At 41.4% G+C, this 21,640-nt stretch overlaps 1 protein-coding gene across 29 annotated transcripts in view; it reads right to left on the reverse strand.

Annotated features, from left to right (window-relative positions):
- CAMTA1 (calmodulin binding transcription activator 1) overlaps window positions 1-21,640 on the reverse strand; it is an 854,855-nt gene that overhangs the window by 738,876 nt on the left and 94,339 nt on the right. For 2 of the 29 annotated variants that reach the window (XM_070511195.1, XM_070511196.1), the window contains one exon: window positions 19,704-20,268. The exons of the other annotated variants lie outside the window; for them this stretch is intronic. In XM_070511195.1, the coding sequence (XP_070367296.1) occupies window positions 20,185-20,268 (84 nt within the window). In that variant the 3' untranslated portion in view covers window positions 19,704-20,184. Of the gene's footprint in view, window positions 1-19,703; window positions 20,269-21,640 lie in introns of those variants that run through there. 29 annotated transcript variants of the gene reach the window in all.

Below are 21,640 nucleotides of genomic sequence, written 5' to 3' on the forward strand. Positions count from 1 at the left end.
TTCTTTTCTATGTAGCAGGTCACCTAGGGAAAGCCCATGGCGTCTTTGGAATCATCTGGATTGTGAACTTCAATTATGACCCAGCAGAAAGACAAATGACCTGAGCCCTACAACAGGTAACACGGCCCAGCATGTCTGCAGTAAGGGGTTTTGCCTGGACCCCGGAGACCTAGTCAATATACAGTTAAGGCCAAAAGCCAAAAAGGGATTCTGCAGATTCCATGATGGCACGTTGTGAGAAAGCACCATGGATTTGGGGATTGGTGAGCTGGTCAAGGTTGGCTGCTGGAGACGCAGGCTGGCCCAAGGGTCTGCTCTAGGGCTCACCCAAGGTGCAAACCCCATTCAACTGAGAACTGGGCCCCCTACTGGAGAGGGCCCCAGGCCCAGCAGCCCTGAGATGGGCCTTTCTGCTATGAATTTCCAGATGATGCCTGTTTCCAACCAGGCCCAAGGGGCCAGCAGCATTTCTTTATGTGTCATTTTTGGGAGTTCCTGAGAATGAAACTATGACTTTGCTTAGAAAGAAGAGATATAGGGTTTTTTTCCCCAAAAGCAGCAGGAACAGGAAGGCAAAACTGACCTTTCACGTGTATTTTGAATTAATTCAGAAATACTCTATCCAAATATAGACTATTAGGTGACTTTACTTCATGTGCCCTTTCATCTAAATTATTAAAAGTCCAAAGGATTCTCCAGTCCACAGCTAACACTTCGGACAACCAAAGCAGACAAATATATATAGTTTTCTTTTAAGGCAACGAAATCCTTGTTTACCTGAAAAGTAAAAGAGAATGTGGCAAGTCAGCCTGTTTAATCCTACTTGCCTCCATTGAAAAAAACAGAAAAAGAATTATGATATAAAATGACCAAGATGCTTGTGGTTATTGTTGTACTTTACCATGTTATTCTTTGATTTGATGGCTTTTAATTAAATTTAAATTGATCGAGCAGTTTCAGCAATGATTTCTCAATACTCATGTGTGATTCTGGAGATGCCGGAATCTGGCTAAATTAATATTGCACACTTACCTGTCAATAACAACTCCTGGTGGAAAACTGCACACTCAGGAGCCAAGCAGACCACCCCACAAGGTAGTGCTGGAGGTGCGAACCAAGGAGCATTTCAGCACAGATCCCTAACTGTCTGTAGAGTTTGGTCTCACAACACCATGCTCCCAGTGACACATGAATAGTATTTTATCAAAGTTGAATCAAAGTGTATTTTTAAAAATTTTAGTCCACCTTTGTTACTCTCTACTCCAAGAAAGTAAAAAGAACATAGACGATGGCTCACAACTATGAACACCCAAAGGTGCCAAACCTGGAGAAGGGTGACAGGGCCACTGTCCTAACAGGGTTGAATTTATAAGAGAGATCAGGTGAACAAGTTCACAATTCGCTGAAACAAAAACCTTTTCTTGGGAAAAGTGCACTAAACAAATATGCTTCTTGAATATTCTAGCTGAGCATCTTCAGTGAGCAGAGAACGGGTCTCCTATGCCAAGAAACAGATATGCTGTGGGTAGAAGGGCTGGATGGTGAAAGCCAGACAGAAGTCCTGGCCCTCAGTCTGCTTACCACGGAGAGTGGCTGGCAGTCCTCACTGGCCACCCTCTGCACCAGGCTTGGAAGGCTAGAGGCCACAGTGGTAGTTGGAGAGCAAAAGCCACTTCCTCCTGTAGCTTAGCCTCCAGATGAGATGGACAATACACAGATAAGGAGATGATACATGTCAGGTAGCTGAAGTGCCTCGACGAAAACCAGCAGGCAGAGGGGTAAGGAGTACTCTTATGCTAGGGTGACGAGGGAAGCCATGCAAAAGGGTGTCTGAGCAGAGCTGAGGGGAGGGGACGTGGTGAGAACTATCTGCAGAAAGAACAGCAAGTGCACAGGCATTGGCAATGCGGGAGCTGGGAGCCAGACCACCAGATGCCTGGAGGTCATGGAAGATCTCCAGATTTTACAGGAAGAGTGGCAGGATCTGCCCTAGGTTTGAGAAGCACCAAGCTGGCTCCTGGGCGGAGGTAAAAACAGAAGGGCTGGCTGGTCAGCTGGTCACCAGGGGCTCTCTCTGAGAACCCAGGGCCACAACCTCTGGCTGGGGTGGCTCTGGCCATGGGACGGCAGCCTGTACTCCCCTGTCGGGCTGGCCTGGCACCTGATGCTTAACCTACAGAGCCTTCAGTGTCTCACTGGGAAGGCACTGTCAACCCAGGGAACAGCACGTGTTCACTGTTTGGCAGGAGTCACATAAGCCCCAAGAGGTGCCCTGGCTCAGGAAGGTCACAGAGCAGTGGTTTGGACAGAGTCCAGGACTCCTCAGTTGCCTTCAGCTGACGCTCACGCCACAGCACACCTTGCTCAGGAAGTCTCTGAGTTAAGCAGCAGAGACTCACTCCCGTGCTTTAACTCCCCACACCCTCCCAGAAATATGGGAACTTGGGAAGGCAGGAGGGGATCCACCGGTGAGGGCAGGAGCTGAGGGTGCAAGTTAGTTTGTCACGTCTCCTTACAGCAAGAGTTCCTAGAGGTCAGGGACTGTGTCCCTTTATCTGTCCGAGAGCCCAGATGTCTGGCGACTCAGCAAATAGTGAATGTTGATGATGCTGCTCAGGCTCCAGGACATCCTATAACTCTTACTGTTTCACCAACTCAAGGACACAATGGAAACCACACACCGGATTTTTAAAAAGCAAACAAACTCAAAAGCAATTAGAAGAGACAAATCACAAATATTTAACTATTGAGGCCTAAAAATGATGTCTATCTTGAAGACAGATCTCCATTTCCTCTTCAGACCCCAGGGACCCTGCTAGACCACAGCAGGGCGACGTCACAGGCAGAGGGCACCAGCACGCCACCTCTGAGGTCACCACCGCTCCTCCTCAGTTGCCCACAGTGGCTCAGACAGCAAGGTTTTAAACTTCACTAAAATGCATATTTTGATTTACTGAAGAAACCTGCACTGTCCCCAGGCAAATAATAACTGTATGAGAGCATTTTCATATAGCACCTTCCTCCTTCACTCCCTTTAGGGAGAAGACTGCTGCGCTCAAAAATGAGGGGGAGGGAAAATTAAAAATATATGTATATATTTAAATAACAGCCACAGAGTGGGGAGGGCAGGCACAGATTTCTGAGCCAACTTCTCAACTCATGCTGCTCTGATTTGCCTTTGAAACAATCTCACTTTGCCTTCTGTTGCTTAAACAATAATTATTAAAGGCATCAATTAAAAATGCCCAACTCCACCGTTCCCACAGCCACGGCCCCTGGCACGTCTCCCGCCCTGCCTGCAGCACCAGCCGCCATCCTGTTTTCTGTGTTAGCAGGGTAGAGCCAGTGTAGAAAAGAGCCTCTTCTCTGGTTCCACATGCCACTTTAAGGCTGGAAAAGGGACCACTGCCCACCAGCAGCCCTGCCAGGAGTGAGGAAGAAAGAACAGCCCTAAGATGAGCCTTTTTGTCATCTCTAATTAGCATTAGTAGCCAAGACACAATGCATGTATTTGGCCCGGAAGACACACTACTGGTTAGGAGACTGGCATTCATTTTCAGCTCCTGTAGACAGACTCTGGGCAGTAGGTTTCTCCCTGATCCTCACCAAGAAGAGAAGAACCCTGATCGTTTGGACATAATATGAAAGAGGGAATCCCTCTTCTTCATCAGCGCTGGAAATGTTCCAAATCACAGAGTGGTCCTTCCTGTGGACGACTTGGAGGGTTCATGCTCCCAAGCAGGTGATGGGCTCCCATGACCAGAGTGCAGACATTCAGACAGAAAAGTACAGTACCAGCTCCCCATCCTGTGGGGCAGCTGGAGGAGTAGGGAGAGTGTGTGGGAGTATAGGCGCAGGACAACAATAGAGCCTGTCCAAGAAGGGTGTGGTGGGCTTCTACCAACTGCACCAGCAGCAACTATGTACTTCAATAACCCTTTACCAAGCACGTTCTGTGCACGAGACCCTGTGTCTGGCCCCATAACACACAAGTGAGAGATCCAGATACTATCCCCAAAGAACTCAATGCATGTAGGGAGACACATTCACAAACTATTAATAAAGAAAAATGCAAAGTGCTTCGCAAACCTAAAGCAGGAACCAATTCATTCACCAGAGGATGAGGATAAGACAGAGAGGAAGGAGAATACAACTGAAACTTACATGTGTTCCCATTACCCAAGTGCAGAAGGGAGAGGTGCTGCATGGACAAAGGGTTTCATTGTCATTCGAAGGAGTTGAGGCTTTATCCTGCAGTGATGATAAGTGAATGGAGAAGTGGGTTGTAGAGAAAGGAGGAACAGGGCAGGGAAACCCAGGAACAGCTGGTCACAAGGGCCCACGCTGGGCAGTGGCAGGAGAGAAAAAGACGACGGGAAAGAATAAAAGGACGTTTACAGGCAGAACCTGCAGACTGTCACTCACTCACTCCAGGGAGCACCAAATGGCATCAAGGACTCCAGAGTTGGGAGCCTGGGCCACTGGTCTCATTGGATACCCAGAACCAGAGAAAGAATCAGTTGGAGGGAAAATGATGAGTTTGGTTTTAGACAGAGTGAGTTTGAAGTGTTCAGTACACAATATGAAATAAAGACTTGAAACTCAGGAGAGAAGTAAGGCCGAAAGATACAGATGTGTGGGTCACGGGTGTATAAAGGGAAATGTAACCCATCAGAATGGAACACAGACCATAGTTCTCTCACAAGAGAAAAGAGGACCAAGGACACAAATTGGAGGTGCTGCAATCCCAAAGGGTAACCAGGAAAAAGGCAGCCACAGGGTGGTGAGGCAGGAGACAGAACTGTGTCCCAGAGCCAAGGCAGAGAACAATTAAACAATTTTTCTCAAGGAAAAAAGAACACTCAACATCAGCAAATGCTGCAGAGAGACCAGGAAGGATGAGGGCTGAAAACAGGCCGTGCGACTTAGTAATTAAGAGTTCTCAGTGAATCCTAAAATGAGAAGTTTCTGTTGAATGAGGTGGGGAGACAGATGCCTGACTTCTGTGGTCAAGGAGAGGATGGGAAGGGAAATGGAGAGAGAAAATAGTAGCAGGAAAGGTTTGAGAGAAACTTTACATGAAATGAGAATAACAGCCCATTTGTGAGTAGAGGGAGAGAGCGCTATATACAGTGGATATCTAGATATATAGTTTCAACTCAGAAGAAAAGAGAGAACTGCAGATAATTCAAGAATCGTCAATAGCCTGGTGATGGTAGAAGCCATGCCCACGGATGACGCTGCCCATGGAGAGTATAAGAGAAGAGAAAGACCAAAGCAAGAACCCTGATGTTTAAAGGGAGCTTGAGCAAAAACCTTTTCCAATCCCTTGCCCTCTGGATCCAGCTCAATCTATAAGGCTGGAATTATAGCCACAGCAGCTTCTAGAAGGGGTTGCCCCTTATCAGTAAGGTACATGGGAAGTCTTCAAGTTCTCTGCAACACTGAGGTCCTATAACAGTGAACTGCTAACTAAAGGCACGTCCTATAGGACTCAGAGTCAAAAACACACATTACTTACCTGTCCTTTGGACATTCTGAAGCTTTGAGCCATGGCAAATCAATCAATCAGAATTGAGCCTTTCCTCTTGCCCCAGGCGAATACTGCATAATGTCAACAAGATGTACCACATAGAAACGAGGGTTATACAAAATGCATGTAATGATGACCAAACAGAATAATTTTTTAAAAAGTTAGGATTCAATAAAATGTCTAGAAAAGTGAGCTTTAAGATACTTTTATTAAAGTACAATTAACATACAATAAAATAGAGATCTTAATCTGTTCGATGAGTTTTAATTATATGTAACCATGTAATCACAACCCCAAAAGGGCTTTAGTACAATCCCATCACCCAGAAAGCCTCCTTGCTCTCCTTCCAGCCATTTCCCCTCCCTGCCTCAAGAGACCACTTCCAATCACCATATCTTGGTTTCACAAGGTATGTTCTTTTCTTTCTGAGACCCATCCATACGGTTCTACCAGTAGCTCATTCTTTCTATTGCTCAGTAATATTCCATTGTGATAATTTATTTATCCACTTTTCGGATGATGGATATTTGAGCTATTTCCAGTTTGGGGCTTTATATAAACATTCTTGTACAATCCTTTTGTGAACATCTATTTTCATTTCTCTAAGGTAAATACTTAAGAGTGGAATTGCTGGATCATAGTGTAGATGTTCGATATCATAAAAACTGCCAAACAGGTCTCCAAAGAAGTTATAGCACTTAATGTACCATCAGATGCTCCACAATCTCACCATTTGATGGCAGTCCGTTTTATTTTAGCCATTCTAATAGATGGTATCTCATTGTGGTTTTAATTTATATTTCCCTGATGGTTCAGTGAAGAGCACTTTTCTACATGCTTGTCAACCTTCATATATCTTCTTCTGTGAAGTACTTCTTCAAAGTGTACAAGTCTATACATTCTGACAAACTTTTATAGTTGTGTAACCACAACCATAATCAAACATAGGAAATTTGTATCACCCCAGAAAGTTTCCCTGTGCCCTTCTGTAGTCAACTCACCTCTACCTCCAATCCCCAGCCACCACTGATCTGTTTTCTTTCCACAGTTTCACCTTTTCCAGGTCATAGAAATGGAATCAGGCAGTATGTAGCCTGAGTCTGGCTGCTTTTCACTAAAAATCATGCATGTGAGATTCAGCCATGTTCTATCAGTCCGTTTCTTTTTATTGCTGAGTAGTATTGTATTGAAGTTGTTGCTTCATTCACCAGTTGAATGACACTTGGGTTTTCAGCTTTTGGAAATCATGAATAAAGCCATTATAAATATTCACATACAAGTTTCTGTATTAATATAACTTTTCATTCTCTTAGGTAAATACCTAAAAGTGAGACTGCTGGGTCATACTAAAAGTACAGATTTAAGATTTTCTAAAGTGTAGATTTACAAGAAACTATCAAACTACTTTCCAAAATGGCTGTACCATTCTACATTCCCACCAGCAAGGCATGAGAGTTGGTATCATCAGAGTTTTGTTTTTGTTTTGAAACATTCTAACAGGTGGGTACCAGTATCTCACTGTGATTTTTAGTTTCACGTCCCTGATAACTAATGATATTGAACATCTTTCACATGCTTAGTTGCCATCTGTATATCTTTATAAAGTATTTATTCAAATCTCTTGCCCATTTTTAAATTGGGTTGTTTTCATGTTAATGAGTTTTAAGAGTTCTTCATATATTCTAGACACAAGCCCTTTATTAGATATATGCTTTTCAAAGTTTCCTCCCAGTCTATGGCTTCTCTTTTCATTGTCATTTTAATAATATCTTTGGAAGAAGAGAATTTTTTAATTTTGATGAAGTCTGAAATCCTTTTTTCTTTTTTTTACTTATGGATTGTGCTTTGGTATTTAAGAAATCTTTGCTTATTCCAAGGTCACAAAAACTTTCTGCTGTGTTTTCTTCAGGAAGTTTTATAGCTTTAGAATCTAAACTTAGGTCTGTGATCCATTTGAGTTAATTTTTGTCTATAGGCGTATGGGGTATGGGCTGAGGTTCATGTTTTTTGCAAATGATGTCCAATTTTGCCATTACGATTTGTTGAAGACTGTCCTTTCTCCATTGAATTTGCCTTTACATCTTCGTCAAAAATCAATTGACCATGTATGTGTGCATCTATTACTGGACTCTCTCTATTCTGTCCCATTGATCTATGTGTCTATCCTCTTGCAATACCATATCGTCTTGATTATTGTAGCTTTATAAGTAAGCTTGAAAATCAGGCAATGCAATATTCTAGCTTTGTTCTTCTACAAAATTGATTTGCTTTTTCTAGGTCCTTTGAATTTCCACATAAACTTTACAATCAGCTTGTCTAAATTTTGACTAGGATGGCACTCTATTCATAAATCAACTTGGGGAAAAGAGACATCTTAACAATATTGAATCTTATAGCCCTCCATTCCTGTAGATCTTCTCACATTTCTCTCAGCAATGTTTTGTAGTTTTCAGTGTAGAAATCTTATACAGATTTACTTAGTTTTATTCTCAGGCATTTGATCTTTAGTTTTTGAAGCTATTGTAAATGGCACTTATTTTTTTTATTTCATCTTCCCTTTTTTCTTTTTCTTCTAATATACAGAAATACAATGGATCTTGTATCTTGTAGCCTTGTTGAATTCACTTATTCTTTCAGGTGGCATACATATAAATATAAATTCCATAGGACTTTTCATAATCATCTTGTTTGCAAATAAAGGTTAAATTCTGGAGTTTGATTAACTTGTCTGAACTCCAAAAGACAGATGCTTTTCAATGATTAGACAGTGTCCAAATTTTCAGGAAAAAAAACTTGGAGAAAATTCACTTTAATTGCACAAGTTGAGATGGCAAAATTTTTACCTAAGAACATTATTTCTTTTTCTTGTTAGATTAACACCCTCTTACAAGGGTTTATGGGAGGTTGTTTCACTGCACAGCAACAGGAGGCCATCAGCAGGGAATTCTGGTGGCTGTGATAACCTGGACACAGTTTCAAAGATATTCAAATCTTCCACACACCACCTCTTTCTCCTACACAGTGTCAGTGCTGGAGGGAAGCCTGAAGAGCACCAGCACAGAGAATGAAGCAGATGTTTTAGTGTGTCTCCACCCTCTATTATCCAGATATTTACCATGAGTTTCCGATAACATCATCTCTCTCAGTCTGGTAAACAAACTTTGGATTTCCCACGTGAATTTTCAAAGAGTTCTCAATTTCATCTTTTAAAGAGCTCCAGGGAGTGGGGCTGTTAATAGCATTTTTTTTCCCACCAGCATTAGAAGCACAAGAAAGGGTCTCAATTACACATAACCAACAATCCAACAATAACAAACACACAGCAGGATTTGAAATGTAAAAACCAAAGACCCTTGTTTAACAGGGAGGCAGCACCAAGTTCACCAAGTTCATGGCTCAATTACTGCAGGTACACAGAAAGACGTAAACAGATCAAGTGATGAAAGACTTCACAAGGGCTTAGGTTTAAAATGTATTTCTGGCACCATCTGATTTTTCTCCATCCTGCAACCTTATATAATTTGAGTAAGGTCCTCCGTCACATCTACAGTATCAACTGCTGGGATCTGACTGAAGTTAATTACTGCCTCCATCACAAAAGTCAAGTAATTATTTACCATGCTAGTGTTTTTGCCCAGTGGTTTCAGACACGACTTCTTTATTGTCAGGCAGTGAAACTACTGTATATATGTGTGTGTGTTTGTGTGTGTGTGTTATGTATATAATTTTTTAACGGAGAAATAACTCTAGAGCACTCGCTGCCATTCTATCAAATGCAAGGCAAGTGATTGCTGAGTTCCCAATTATGTTCAACCTTAAATCACACTGTTTGGTCTGGTTGTATATCCAGCCCTACAGGGAGTTGTGCAAAGGCATATATTTGGCAAGCTTTCAAACCATGGCTACAAAACATGTGCGGAAGAAAATGATTCAAAATATTAAGAAAGCAGTCATTTATTTTAGAAAGGCTGTTCACGTGAGACAATAAGCTGCTTCCCAGAACAGGCTCCATCCATCAGGAAAACACTACAACGCAGCACACACTGGGGGGAGTTGCATCTCAGCCCTCGCACTGTAGTGATTATTTATCATCCACAGTGCTTCTAGGATGGATCAGCAGGGTGGGCACACTGCCATGATGGTGGCAGAGCTGTCAAGGGTGGCAAACCCACCCCACCCTGGAGAAGCACCCAAGATACAGATGACCTCACAGATCCTAGAGGCCTACCTGGTTTTCCCTATAGATCCACACAAGAGCATGTTGTGACACTCAGGCACATGAAGGGGATGGATGGCAGAAGCACTTTGGTGCTGGGTTTAGATCATCTATTTCTCTGTTAAAAAGATAATCGTTCAAACAAAACAAACCAGAGGCTCCATGTCAACCAGGTACCTGTTTGGAGGTCCACTCTGTGATGAGAGGCTAGAGGGTCTTGAAGGAATCAGGTTATGGCCAGCTAAGCTTGGCCTGCTGAAGCAAAGGAGATTCAATTTGAGACGAGACTCAGGAAAACTCCTTTCCATTGTCTTTCCTCAACTCCCCCCTGGAAACCATCTGTACCATCATGAGGGGCCAACTCACAAGCCAATTCCACCCAAGATAACTGTTGCCAATTACTAGCCTTTCCTCCCACCATCTATGAGTTTTAACCTGTCTGCCTGAAAGAGAGAATTTATATCAATTCCTTCCATCACTACAACCTTGGGAATGAGCAATAGATGGACCTTGTAAAGTATACACAATAATTAGTATTCTCTTAATTGGGACACACTAAAATTTAATAAATCTTTAACCAACTTGAAGAACCATTTAACGAGCCAACCACAATTTCAAGATAAGGAATATAAAACAGCAGTTTAGCAACTGAACCACTGGAATCTCAACTTTCCTAAGGCAACAACTTTGGATTTGTAGGGTTTTTCAGATACCACTAAACACAGCATCTACAATGAAGAGGAATGTTACAGACTGGTGGTTAGCCAGAAATTTCTGCAAATACCTTAGACAAGAGGGGACAGACTAGAAAAAGAAAACCAGGCAGTTTGTGGGCAGGAAATCATTTGGGCTCTTTTAAGGCTGGGAAAGGAGAAATGAACAACAGTAAACGGTACTTTTCCCTTGCTCACCTTCAAGGCCAGTGAAATGAAACCAATATGTCCATCCAGAAGGGTCAACCTCCCTTCTTCAAGTTGGACCAGACCCTCCCTGTCTGTTTCATTTTCAAACAATTAAATAGCAACTACTATATACACTGAATGTGTGTCAAACACACCGTCAAGTGTACTGCACACACTTAATTTCTAATAATCCATGTGGGAAAGTCATTGCCCTTCTAATACTTACCAGGATTAGTGACCACTGCTGGCCAAGCATGTACAGGAATGTTTAGGGTATTCAGTTGACTAACCCAGCTTGTTAACTTCAAAGGCAACCAACCAAAGGGTCAAATCAGAAAAGACACCATTTAGGGGTCTGCAGTGGATGATTTCTCATACTGTTTGTTCTAAAAGGAAAATGGCTTCCAGTAAAGACAGGTTTATTGGATTTTCCATAAATATGAAACCAATGACTGATATGTATTCCCAACTCTTCTCCCTGCCACCAGCTGACCCTAAACCATACCAACTCACCAGCTCATCCTCATGGGAAAACCACCTGCTGTGGCTGCCCACTTCTTACACATAAGACCCATCATAAGCTGGTCGGAACCCATTTTCCACTCCTATCTACACACCTTCATTTCACACACCTCAATCCTGCATAGGCCAGGCCCTTTCTTGGCTCTGCCTGCCCTCATCCTGTTTGTTCCCTCCAGCTCAAACCTGTTCTCTAGTCAAGCAAGTAGGGGACCAGGTGGTCAAGGCACCTGGACTTGGGTGGCACTAGGTTCCAGCCACACCCAAGAAAGAAGAGATTCCCCTAAATCTAGTCTAATGAGTTGATACTCAGTCAAAAGCAACTCAAATCCTCCAGCTCAAGGGCTTTATCCCTAGGTCTCAGTCCTAAAAACGTCCATTTCACTATAATCTAACTGAGAAGTTACTGTTTACTAATACACCCCAACCACTGTAATAATTTCCTGATAAAGACAGCAACAAGAATGGAAAGTTGCATAGGGGAGCTTTTGCTTAGCAGACAGCTCTCCTGAGTTCTACAACTCAGTTCCCAAGTAGCATATTCGAGACCAAAGTAAATGCTTTGACAGACAACTCAGAGTGGCATAATATAATCGAGGTTCAGTGAGTTGGAGATGTCTTTTCTTTCCTAAGGAAGCTGAATGTGAAGGGTTCAACTAACTACTTCCGAGCACCCTCACCAACTTGCCAGGTTTCAGGAACTGGTACATTTTCCTCCTAAAATTCTGAGATATAACCACGAGGAAAACCAAAGAAGCTAAAAGCTGTTCACTGAGGTTTAGATTTCCGCAAATATCGAGATCTTAGCAAGTTTGTTCCCTAACCCCAGAATGAACGCTGAACATAGAAAATCTCCCCGTCACGCTCCTAAGACAGATGCCGCAGGAGAAATCACAGAAAATGAGGTCTGGCTATCAAGCTGGGTGCAACTGAGTTCAAATTCTGATTTTGGCAAAAGGAGGCAGTGCTGCCCCACTGGCCCAGCAAGGAGGCAACCCACTACTGGTGAGTTCCCACCAGGAACCAAAACCGCTGGGAACACTAACTTTGCATCTCACTGCAGGGAGCCGAGAGAACCATGTTCACATCCTTCTTGGGACACAGGCTGATCTGTTTAAGTACAGTCATTCCATGAATCTCCAAATGTTAACTTTCAATGCCAAAATGCAAGGTTTAGAACAGGTTCCAAAACCACCCAACCCAAACAGGGACAAACCATCCAGGGACAAGGAATTTAGGACCGTCCTTCTAGGTGCCCAGTTACACCAGGTCAGAGCTCTCCTTGGACATTAGTGATCTCCAGGGTTCCTCTCCTGTATGCACTTAATCAGTGATGATCTGTGCACCTACAGGTGCTTTGAGCTGCTGGGAATACAGCTAAGGAGACGGACAAGGTCCAAGCTATAAAAGAGCTTACATTAGAAGGGTGGGGAGGAGAGGAGAAAAATAACAAAAAAGAAAACAAGAAAAAATTTCAGACAGTAATAAACGCTATAAAAAAAGACAAAACTGCCAGATGATAGTGATGGGGGAATACGCTAGATTGGGTTGTCCAGGGAGGGCCTCTCTGAGATGACATTTGAGGTGAGACCTGAATAGCATGAAGAAGCCAGCATACAAAGATTGGAGAGGGTGAGGGGAGCATTCCCCATAGAGGAAACAGCTAATGCAAAAAGGAAGCAGGCTACATGGGTTCCGGGTATGGGAAAGGTCAACATGCCGGAAGGAAGGGCAAGCGGGGGGAACTGAGAGCTGTAGCAGGGACCAGATCACACAGGCTGACTGTATTCCCAATGGATGGAAAGTCACTGCAGGTAGGGTTTAAGCAAGCTACTAATCTCATCCTAGTTACATTTTTAGTAGGTCACCCTGGCCCCTGCACAGGAAGCAAGACTGGAGACAAGGGGTCCACAAAGGAAAAGGTGACAGGTGTCCAGGTAAAGAAAATGGGGAGATGTGCAAAGTGGGACATATCTTGGAAAGAGAAGAAAAAAACTGACAGATGGATTCCACGCTTGGGATGGGGAAAAGAGGGCAGAATCAAGGACACTCTTGAGCTACCAGCTTGAAGTGTTGCTGAGTTTGTATCTCAACACATTTTCATTTTCACAAACATTCTTCCATGTTCTTTTCACCAACAATGAACTTCAGTCCTCACCAGACACCTTTTAACAGTAGCCAGAAAACACCGCACCCTCTCCAAAACTGAAAGGCAGATTTGGGAATTAATAATTATAACTATGCTTCAAAATGAAAGGTTAGCAAGTTCCAGCCTGAGGAACAGCTTACAAGAGTCTATAAGAAGCTACCTGAGCTGCTCACCACCTCCCCCAGCATTGCCCTCCCTACCGACAAGTCTCAGTTTCCTGGCTTTGCAAAGACCTTCCACACGAGGCAGCTGCTCAAAAAGCATTTTCAGCTTCCTTTTACCAGGCTTTTTAAAACAGATACTTTTTCTACCCTGAGTTTGTCACCATTTAAAATGTTGTGCTAGTTAGCAGTAATTATGTAAATGCAAGCAGCCATTTCTATTTTTAAAAGGGAACCCCATTTAGCATTCTTACATCCTGAAATGTTTAAAATAGCTAGTCCAGTGATGTTTTCACTTTATTCAAACTGTGTGGATTTAAACACAGGTTCAGCAGAAACCAAAGCAAGTCAGACATTTACTTTCTATTAAACATCTAAATCAGAAGATTAAAAACCTATTTTACATTGAACAGAAAGAAGCCGTCAAATGAGCACAGAGGCAGCCTCATCGTACTGACTGCCAAGCAGGGCTGATGTCTGAGAGGCAATCAATTTAGGAAGGAAGGATGGATTTCTTTAAACTCTTCAAAAGGGGAAAAATACATTTGAGCAAATCTTTTAATTATAGTATCTTCCAAAGAAACTACAAAGCCTTTATTCTTTCCAAACTTAATGCTTTTTAAAGGCAACTCTTGCCCCTTAATTCTACATGAAATATTCAGTACAGCATAATTAAATTTTATTCCATGCTATTTTTATTGGGTTTAGAGGGTGGCATCATCTTTAAAACAAACTTTCCAGCAACTTTGCTTTCACAGTGAGTGGCTGGTTCTCAAAATTAAACTTAAAATGCAAAACGCCTATTGCAGTCCAGGACAGATGGGTGAGTATTAAAAAGATAGGCTCATTCACATGTCACATCCAACCTTCACGTAAACAATTGCCCCAGTTCTCCATTTATTTAACTGTGCTTGGCACAAGGCACCTCTGAGCAAGGTTAATTTTTAACACGTAAACACTAGAGCCCGTTTTATTTTTCAGTGTGAATCTATCTGGTGGGTAAAGGAAACAGAAAGGAAAAAGATAGGGAAAGAAGTGACCGGCCACAGCTGAAAGAAATTTATAATGTGAATAAATATTTGGCTAACTGGATAGCTTGTGGGGAGTAGGCTTGATGCTTTTGGTCATTATTGTAAATTACACAACCAAAAACCTTAATCTGTTTTCCAGTCATTGTCAGTACACTACAAATGAAGACAGAGCACCTCCCTCTCAGGCTGCACCCATTCCAGGACCCCAATACTGAAAGAAAGGAAAGTGGTGACACAATCTCTCAGGTGATCCTCAGCAAAATCCACTAGTCAAGGGAAGCCAAGGACCCATCTAGTCTAAGTTTCTCAGGATCAGTACCATGAGTATCCCCCGATGGGACATAAGCCTATTATAACACACAACTCCCCCATAGCATGCACGTGAAACTAAACCCTTCATTTTAAATTTTGCAGATATCAACAGGGACAATCTCAGATCAGTGGTTATCCAGCCTCTCAGTCCAGCCAGATAGCCCCATTTGTTTTATAACTTCCTAAAGGCATCGAACCTGAAGACACCAACCAAAACCACCACAACAAAGACTTTTATTATGTGACATCTGAAACTGCTGCAAGGGAGCAGCACATCCACCCAGGCTGGAGGCGTCAGGAGAGCCACCAGGGATTTACGCTGGATGCTGCTCCGGAATTCTGACATGCCAGACTAGAAGAGGCAAACACATGGATGCTTTGTCATCTTTTTAAAAAAAAAAAAAAGATGGTTCTTGAATGAGACTATTAAAACTTCAAAAGATTAAAACGTATGCTAACTCTTAACACTTGACTTTGCAGATTTGTCTATGTTCTTGATTAAAAGAAAATCACCCATCAAACTCACCAAAGTGGTCAGTGAGTGGTCAGTCTAGGAACAGCTGCCACCACAGCCACCAGCACATGGGTTCATCTGAACTCATGGTTTCAGAAAGGTCAAACAAGATGCCGTTAGAAATGGGAGACCTAACCAAAAACAAAACAAAACAAAACAAACAAGCATGACAACAAAATTAAATTTTTATGCCACAGCAACAGGTATTAGAATTTACATAAAAGCATCTACTCCCACCATATTTGCCAAAAAATTTTCTTAGGAGATTTATTTCTGTTTTCTGATTAGGTCTAAATGTTTAAATAAGACATTCTGCTAGCTTTTCAAGAACCTGGCCCATTATCACTTTTTCAAACTGTATCATCTTCTCATTCAAATATCTCAGTGGCTCTCGTAAAAAAGATGTCACACGTGTCTCTAACGTCAAGGTTTCTCTCCAGCACAATACGTAACCCAAAGATGACACACAGGATGTCGCCTCAGAAGAGGCTGCAGTTATACCAGGGTCTGTGGATGCTCAGTGTTGGCAGTGACCATGATTTCCCCAAAGGCACAAGACAGTGAGATTCCGCTAAATCAGGCCTAACAATGATGATCTCATAATATTCAGTAAGGATCTGGGCTGAAACAAAATATATAAATTGTCAATTTATCAAAGAATTGTTATGCATATTAAAAGCATAAATATGATCACTGGAGTAAAATATAGCCAACTTAAAAGGGAGAAAACAGCATTTTCAAAGCCCCTTTATTGCAGGAGTGTTGGGGGAGGCATGGAGTGGAGGTGCTCAGCCCACGTGTGCAGAATGGCTCTAAAGAACTTGGGCTCTAACTCTCGCTATGCGGCCTCAACCAGGTCACTCTTTGGCCTCCTTGACTTCATCAAGGTACAGGAAAAGGGAGTGACAAAGCTCTCTCCGACTCTCAAGGTTGTTAAGAAACCAAATGAGCTGTTGCCTGCAAAATAATTTTCTTCAACTGTAAAGGCATATAAAATGAGTTACTACTATTTTTGTTTATATAATAATGCTAATTATAGATTATGTATTAAAACTAGCCAGTGGACTTTTAATCAAGAAGCCCACTAAGTTTCTTTTTGTATTTCTGAAGAAATGTTTTGGGATTTTTGGGGGGTTTTTTGAAAGTGCGTGTGCTTCCATCCTGACTTATATTGTGATGGCATGAGAAGTAGCTATGAGACTCCAAAAACGCCTGGTTGAAATACTGACTCAAACTGCCTACCACGTCTTTCCTTTGGTTGAACAGCTCATTAATTGCACAAACAGGGAAACTATTTAGCTGTTAAAATTCAGGAAAATTAAGGAGGTTATTCTAAAGTCAAATTTGACATTAGAATGGTCAGACACGGACCAAGGTAAAAACAGAAGGATAGTCTGGAAACAAATAGGACACCTACAGGAGAATTCAGGTATTCAGGGCAAACGTTTCAGCCTTAGAAAAGTGCTAAATTGGCACTGTAAGTCAAATTTTACCAAAGTTCACAGAGATTATATACAAAAAGTTATAAGAAAACTCAACAGTATAAAAGTGAGGCCTGCAGGAGAAACTAGGTGGCAGGCATATGGGAAAACTGTACCATCACTGCAACCTTGCTGTAAATATAAAATTATTCCAAAATAAAAAACTTTTTTAAAATGATCTTTTAAACTAAAAAAGGAGAGAGGAGCTTCCTTCCTTTTGAGGAAGAAAAGGAAACTCACGTATTTAATAGCACTCGACATAGTTCAATTTAAGACTTTTTCACATATCAACTCATTTCAACCTCACAGCAGTCTCTAGACATGGGTTAGAATCAGCAGCAGCTGCCCTTATATCACAGCTAAAGAAACTCATAAAAGACAGAGTGACTTTCCCAGAGTCCCACCTTTTCAGAGGTAGAGGGATCCAATTCCTTGTCTGCCTTACTCTAAAGCTCAAAGTGGAACGAGTCTGGCCAAAGGACCTAAGTGGGAAAGGCGGGGTTGCCCTCTAGAGAAGATCGAAATCGGAAATGAATGCCCACTTAATACTAATCCATCGGGCGGGCTCATCTCAAGCTGTACCAGTGAGTCACCCAAAGATATCAATCCAGAAGGGACATTGTACCCCACCCTGAAAAGGAAGTTAAGAGATGCATCTAAAAATACACGTCCTGGTCCTCCATGGAAAATCTTAACGTTGATATACCTTCTTACAGCAGGTGCACCTGAAAATTTTCTCACCCAGAAATTCACCCATAACCTAAGCTGCTTAAGTAGGCTGGCTGTAAAGCTGTTACTAGTGAACTCCAGGGCCAGGGCTTCATGGAGTAGGAAACTGACAAGCACCAAACACATGAAAAACATGAAATTATAGACAGGCATAAACCAATCACCATGAGACTGTTCAAAATCCACCAAAAACAAAAGTTCTCAGAAAGAACCAATTATCAGGTGGCTCCTCTTTAGAAGAGCTATCTGCAGGCTCATGGGTCAATCCCTCTCTGCCTGATGTCCTCTGCATGCCACCAGAGGGCACTAACTCATGTAATCAGTCTTGACTATCTTATGTCACACTGCAGGAATATTGAATGAAAACCAGACTTCGAATCAATGAAGTGCTAAGTACGTAATTTTGACAGTGGCTTTAAGCATTTGTTGGTCATAAATTTCTACTTAATTCGACAAAACTTAGAAGTACACACATGCGACAGTGGGGTGTGCTAAAAACAATAAGTTAACCAAATCTTCAGATTTATGAAAATAACGTATTTCAAAACAAAACTAAGAGTTACACATTTGCTCCTGCATCTTTTCTATCGCGGGGTTGACATTTAGATAGCCTGTCCCAGCACCATTTACATTTACATACATAACAGCACCAAGAAAAACATTTCAGCTTCTTCTTTGCTTTAAAAAGCCACTCTTCATTGAATTACAAGTGGACATTCACCATAATAAAATTATAGCACAGTTTATTATGCATGATTAAAACATGATTTAATCTTTCATACTAAAATCCTTGTAAGAATAAATAGCGAACATTTACTAGTGCTCACTACGCCCTAGGTTGCTATTCTGAGCACATTACACTTATTTAATACTTATAACATCCCTCTGAGAGGCTGTAAAATTCTATTTTAGTAAAAAGTTCAATCTTCCATTTCTTAAATGCAATCAAGAATTTTTGTTTACATTTGTATCCTCCACTGATGATTTATTTGTCCACAAAACTACAAATGCAGATTTGTGAGTTCTGCCTCATTAACCACCTTCTGCAATTATTTCTTCACCCCAGAATTCACACTTCTTATACTTCCATGAAAGGATGAGATTACATAATGAAAATAGTTCAGAGATAAGTTTAATGAAAAATGCATTATGCCATAAAAGGCTTTTTGTTTTCATTTTGCTTTGTGGCAATAAAAATCTGGTTTTTGTTTTTCCCACCTTATCTAAAAGGAACTGAAACATATTTACTGATGTGATCAGAAATGCTGGTTACTTCTCTATGTGAAAGAAAATTCAAGTTTAACTAGGACTTTGTCTCACAACTTTTTAGTTGATTCCCTCAGTGTGCAATAAATAACCAAGATTTACACTAAAATGAACAAAACCTGACAAATAAAATATGCTATACCTGAAAAGAAACTTCAGTTCTTTAAACAGTTTATCACAAGTTAGTGCCACAAATAAACTCACCTTGAGATAACAGCCTACATCACAGGATACTGTCTCCTTGATTTTGTTTTTGCTCTTTGTATTTAAAAAAAAAAAAAACTCAAAGGTTTTCAAGAACAGTATCGGTATTCTGGCCTATGCCAACACACAAAGAACAAAGACGGAGCAACTATGACATCCATGAAGGTAATCTGGAACAAAAGTACTTTTGTTAGTATTATCTAAGTAATTGCCTCCAAGTTCTATCTTTGTTAATGCTCATTTGACGTAAGAAATATTTTGATTTATCTTGTTTACTTGATGCCAAAATTTATTATTTTAAACTATTAAGTATTAAGGAAATTTTAAATGTCTGCCTATTTTCTACTTCCCTATTTTTATTTCTCAATGTTTCTGTCTAGATTCTCACTAGATGTCTTGATATCAAAATATTCCAGAGACATGACTCACGTTTCTCCTACATCTATTTCTTCTACTTCTTCGTTAGGAGGCATGCAGACCACAAAACACAGTAAGTTTGTAATTCATAATTCCAAAGTCCTGACATGCTCTGGGATCTCATAAACACTCTGTACTAGGCTGCCAATCATTTCAATCACAAAATTTTTTTATATTTACCCCCAAATTCCACTATTTTATCATTTTAAAAAGTCATATGTAAAGGCAAATTAAAAGGAAACATTCAGAAAGGATGCAAAGCTACTGACCCATTCATTCATCCAACAGCATTTATTTCGAGTCTACACTGTGCCAGGCACCGTCCTCCACATCAGAGACACAGAGTGAACAAGACAGAGGCCCTGCTCTTGCGGAGCTTCCATTCTTGTAGGGTACAGACGTAACCAACACGTAAACACATCATCACTTGGCGGTGTGAGTGCTCTTATGAAAATTTGCTAAGAGGACTGAGAATGGCACCTGGTGCAAGGATGGTCATGCAGGCCTCTCTGACCAGGTGGCATGTGGATAGAGACCTGCTCTCCCAGAGCTGGGTCAGGCCGTAGATCTCCTTCATAATAACTCTGGATGAAGCAAGAGTGGGTCACTTTAATCTATTTCGTTTTTAATAACATTCAGTTCAAATTAATTTCAGGTTTTGAGTACAATTAATTCACTAAGAGAATTGTCTTGAAGCCAGATATGGAGCTGGCAGGATGGCAAAGCTCTCCCTACGAATTCTGCCAGCCTTCATTCCAATGTGTCAGCCCTCATGGCTCCAGCTCTGTGGATCCCTCTTCTTGCTGCGCCCATGAACAAGTGTGTGGTGAGAGCCTGAAATAAATAAGTGTAAAATGGGTCAAGACCGTCGCTTCTATTTTTGTTTTTAACTGAAGAAAATTTGCCCCATTTCCAGAGGCAGAGAGAAAAGGAGACATCTGGATAGAGGCAAACTAAAGTATGTATTCAACACACACATATATACGCACATGTACTTGTATATATGTGCCCCCCAGACACACTTACTATATACATATATATACCCACATATCTGACTTATTTCCCTACGCTGACACAAAATTGGGTCTTTTACAATTGGTCTTTTTGCAATTACAGCGTAACTTTTATTGGGTTGTAGGCCTCTTTCAAGAGACCACAAAACTTTTTTTAAAGGATCAAATTAAAAATTAAAGGTTTAAAGATGATCAAGGTTCAGATTCAATTAACACTAATTTTAGAAGAATTTTTTACTGACTATGCATATTCAGTAAACTACTTAAGTTTTTGTTTTCTTTTTTTCTAACATAGCCTCCCAGGGGAGTCATTATGTACAATCAGCTCTCTAACTCAGATTAATGTGTCTAAGTACATATTCATATTGATAGAACACAATGCTTTGAGAGGCTCCCCTGCTAGACTAAGAAGGTGGACTTTTTAATTTCTAGCACTTCCAATCGTTACTTCCTAGGCCAGTTTCACAGGTTAGAAAAATACGGTATTTCAAAAGGATACTGAATGAGGAAAAGGACTAACATTTCCTATTGCTGTAAGAGCCTAATAAGCTACAGGTGACTTCTACAGTGGCCCTTAAAACTATCAAAATGGATACTGATGCTGAAGGAAAACCTCTGAAGATCTGTTCTTTCTAATCTGTCTCTCATTTGCCTCCCCTTGCTTAGGTACTATTGGGGGGAAGAGCCATAAAGTGAGTGATTTAGGGTAGAACACCTGAACATTGGACTAATGAGGTTTTTCGTTTGTTTGTTTGTTTTTTAAGATTAGGACCTGAGCTAACAACTATTGCCAATCTTTTTTTTTAATTGCTTTTTCTCCCCAAATCCCCCCAGTACATGGTTGCATTTTTTTCAGGTGTGGGTCCTTCTAGTTGTGGCATTTGGGACACCGCCTCAGTGTGGCCTGACAAGCAGTGCCATGTCCGCGCCCAGGATCCGAATCAACAAAACCCTGGGCCACCCCAGCAGAGCACATGAACATAACCACTCAGCCACGGGGCCGGCCCCTGCGGTAATAAGTTTTATAGGGCGAGTTGGGAGCCAGTGGGAAAGGTGATGCTGCCTAATTTGTTTTTCCAATTTGGGACTGATTTCCAACCAAACCTCAAATTGACTGAATATAAGCATGACTACTGAATTCCAGTGGAGCAAGGTAACTTAAAAAAGAACCATCATATTCAGGCATGTGTCCT

This window comes from Equus asinus, chromosome 5 (assembly GCF_041296235.1).
Source record: "Equus asinus isolate D_3611 breed Donkey chromosome 5, EquAss-T2T_v2, whole genome shotgun sequence".
Taxonomy (NCBI): domain Eukaryota; kingdom Metazoa; phylum Chordata; class Mammalia; order Perissodactyla; family Equidae; genus Equus; species Equus asinus.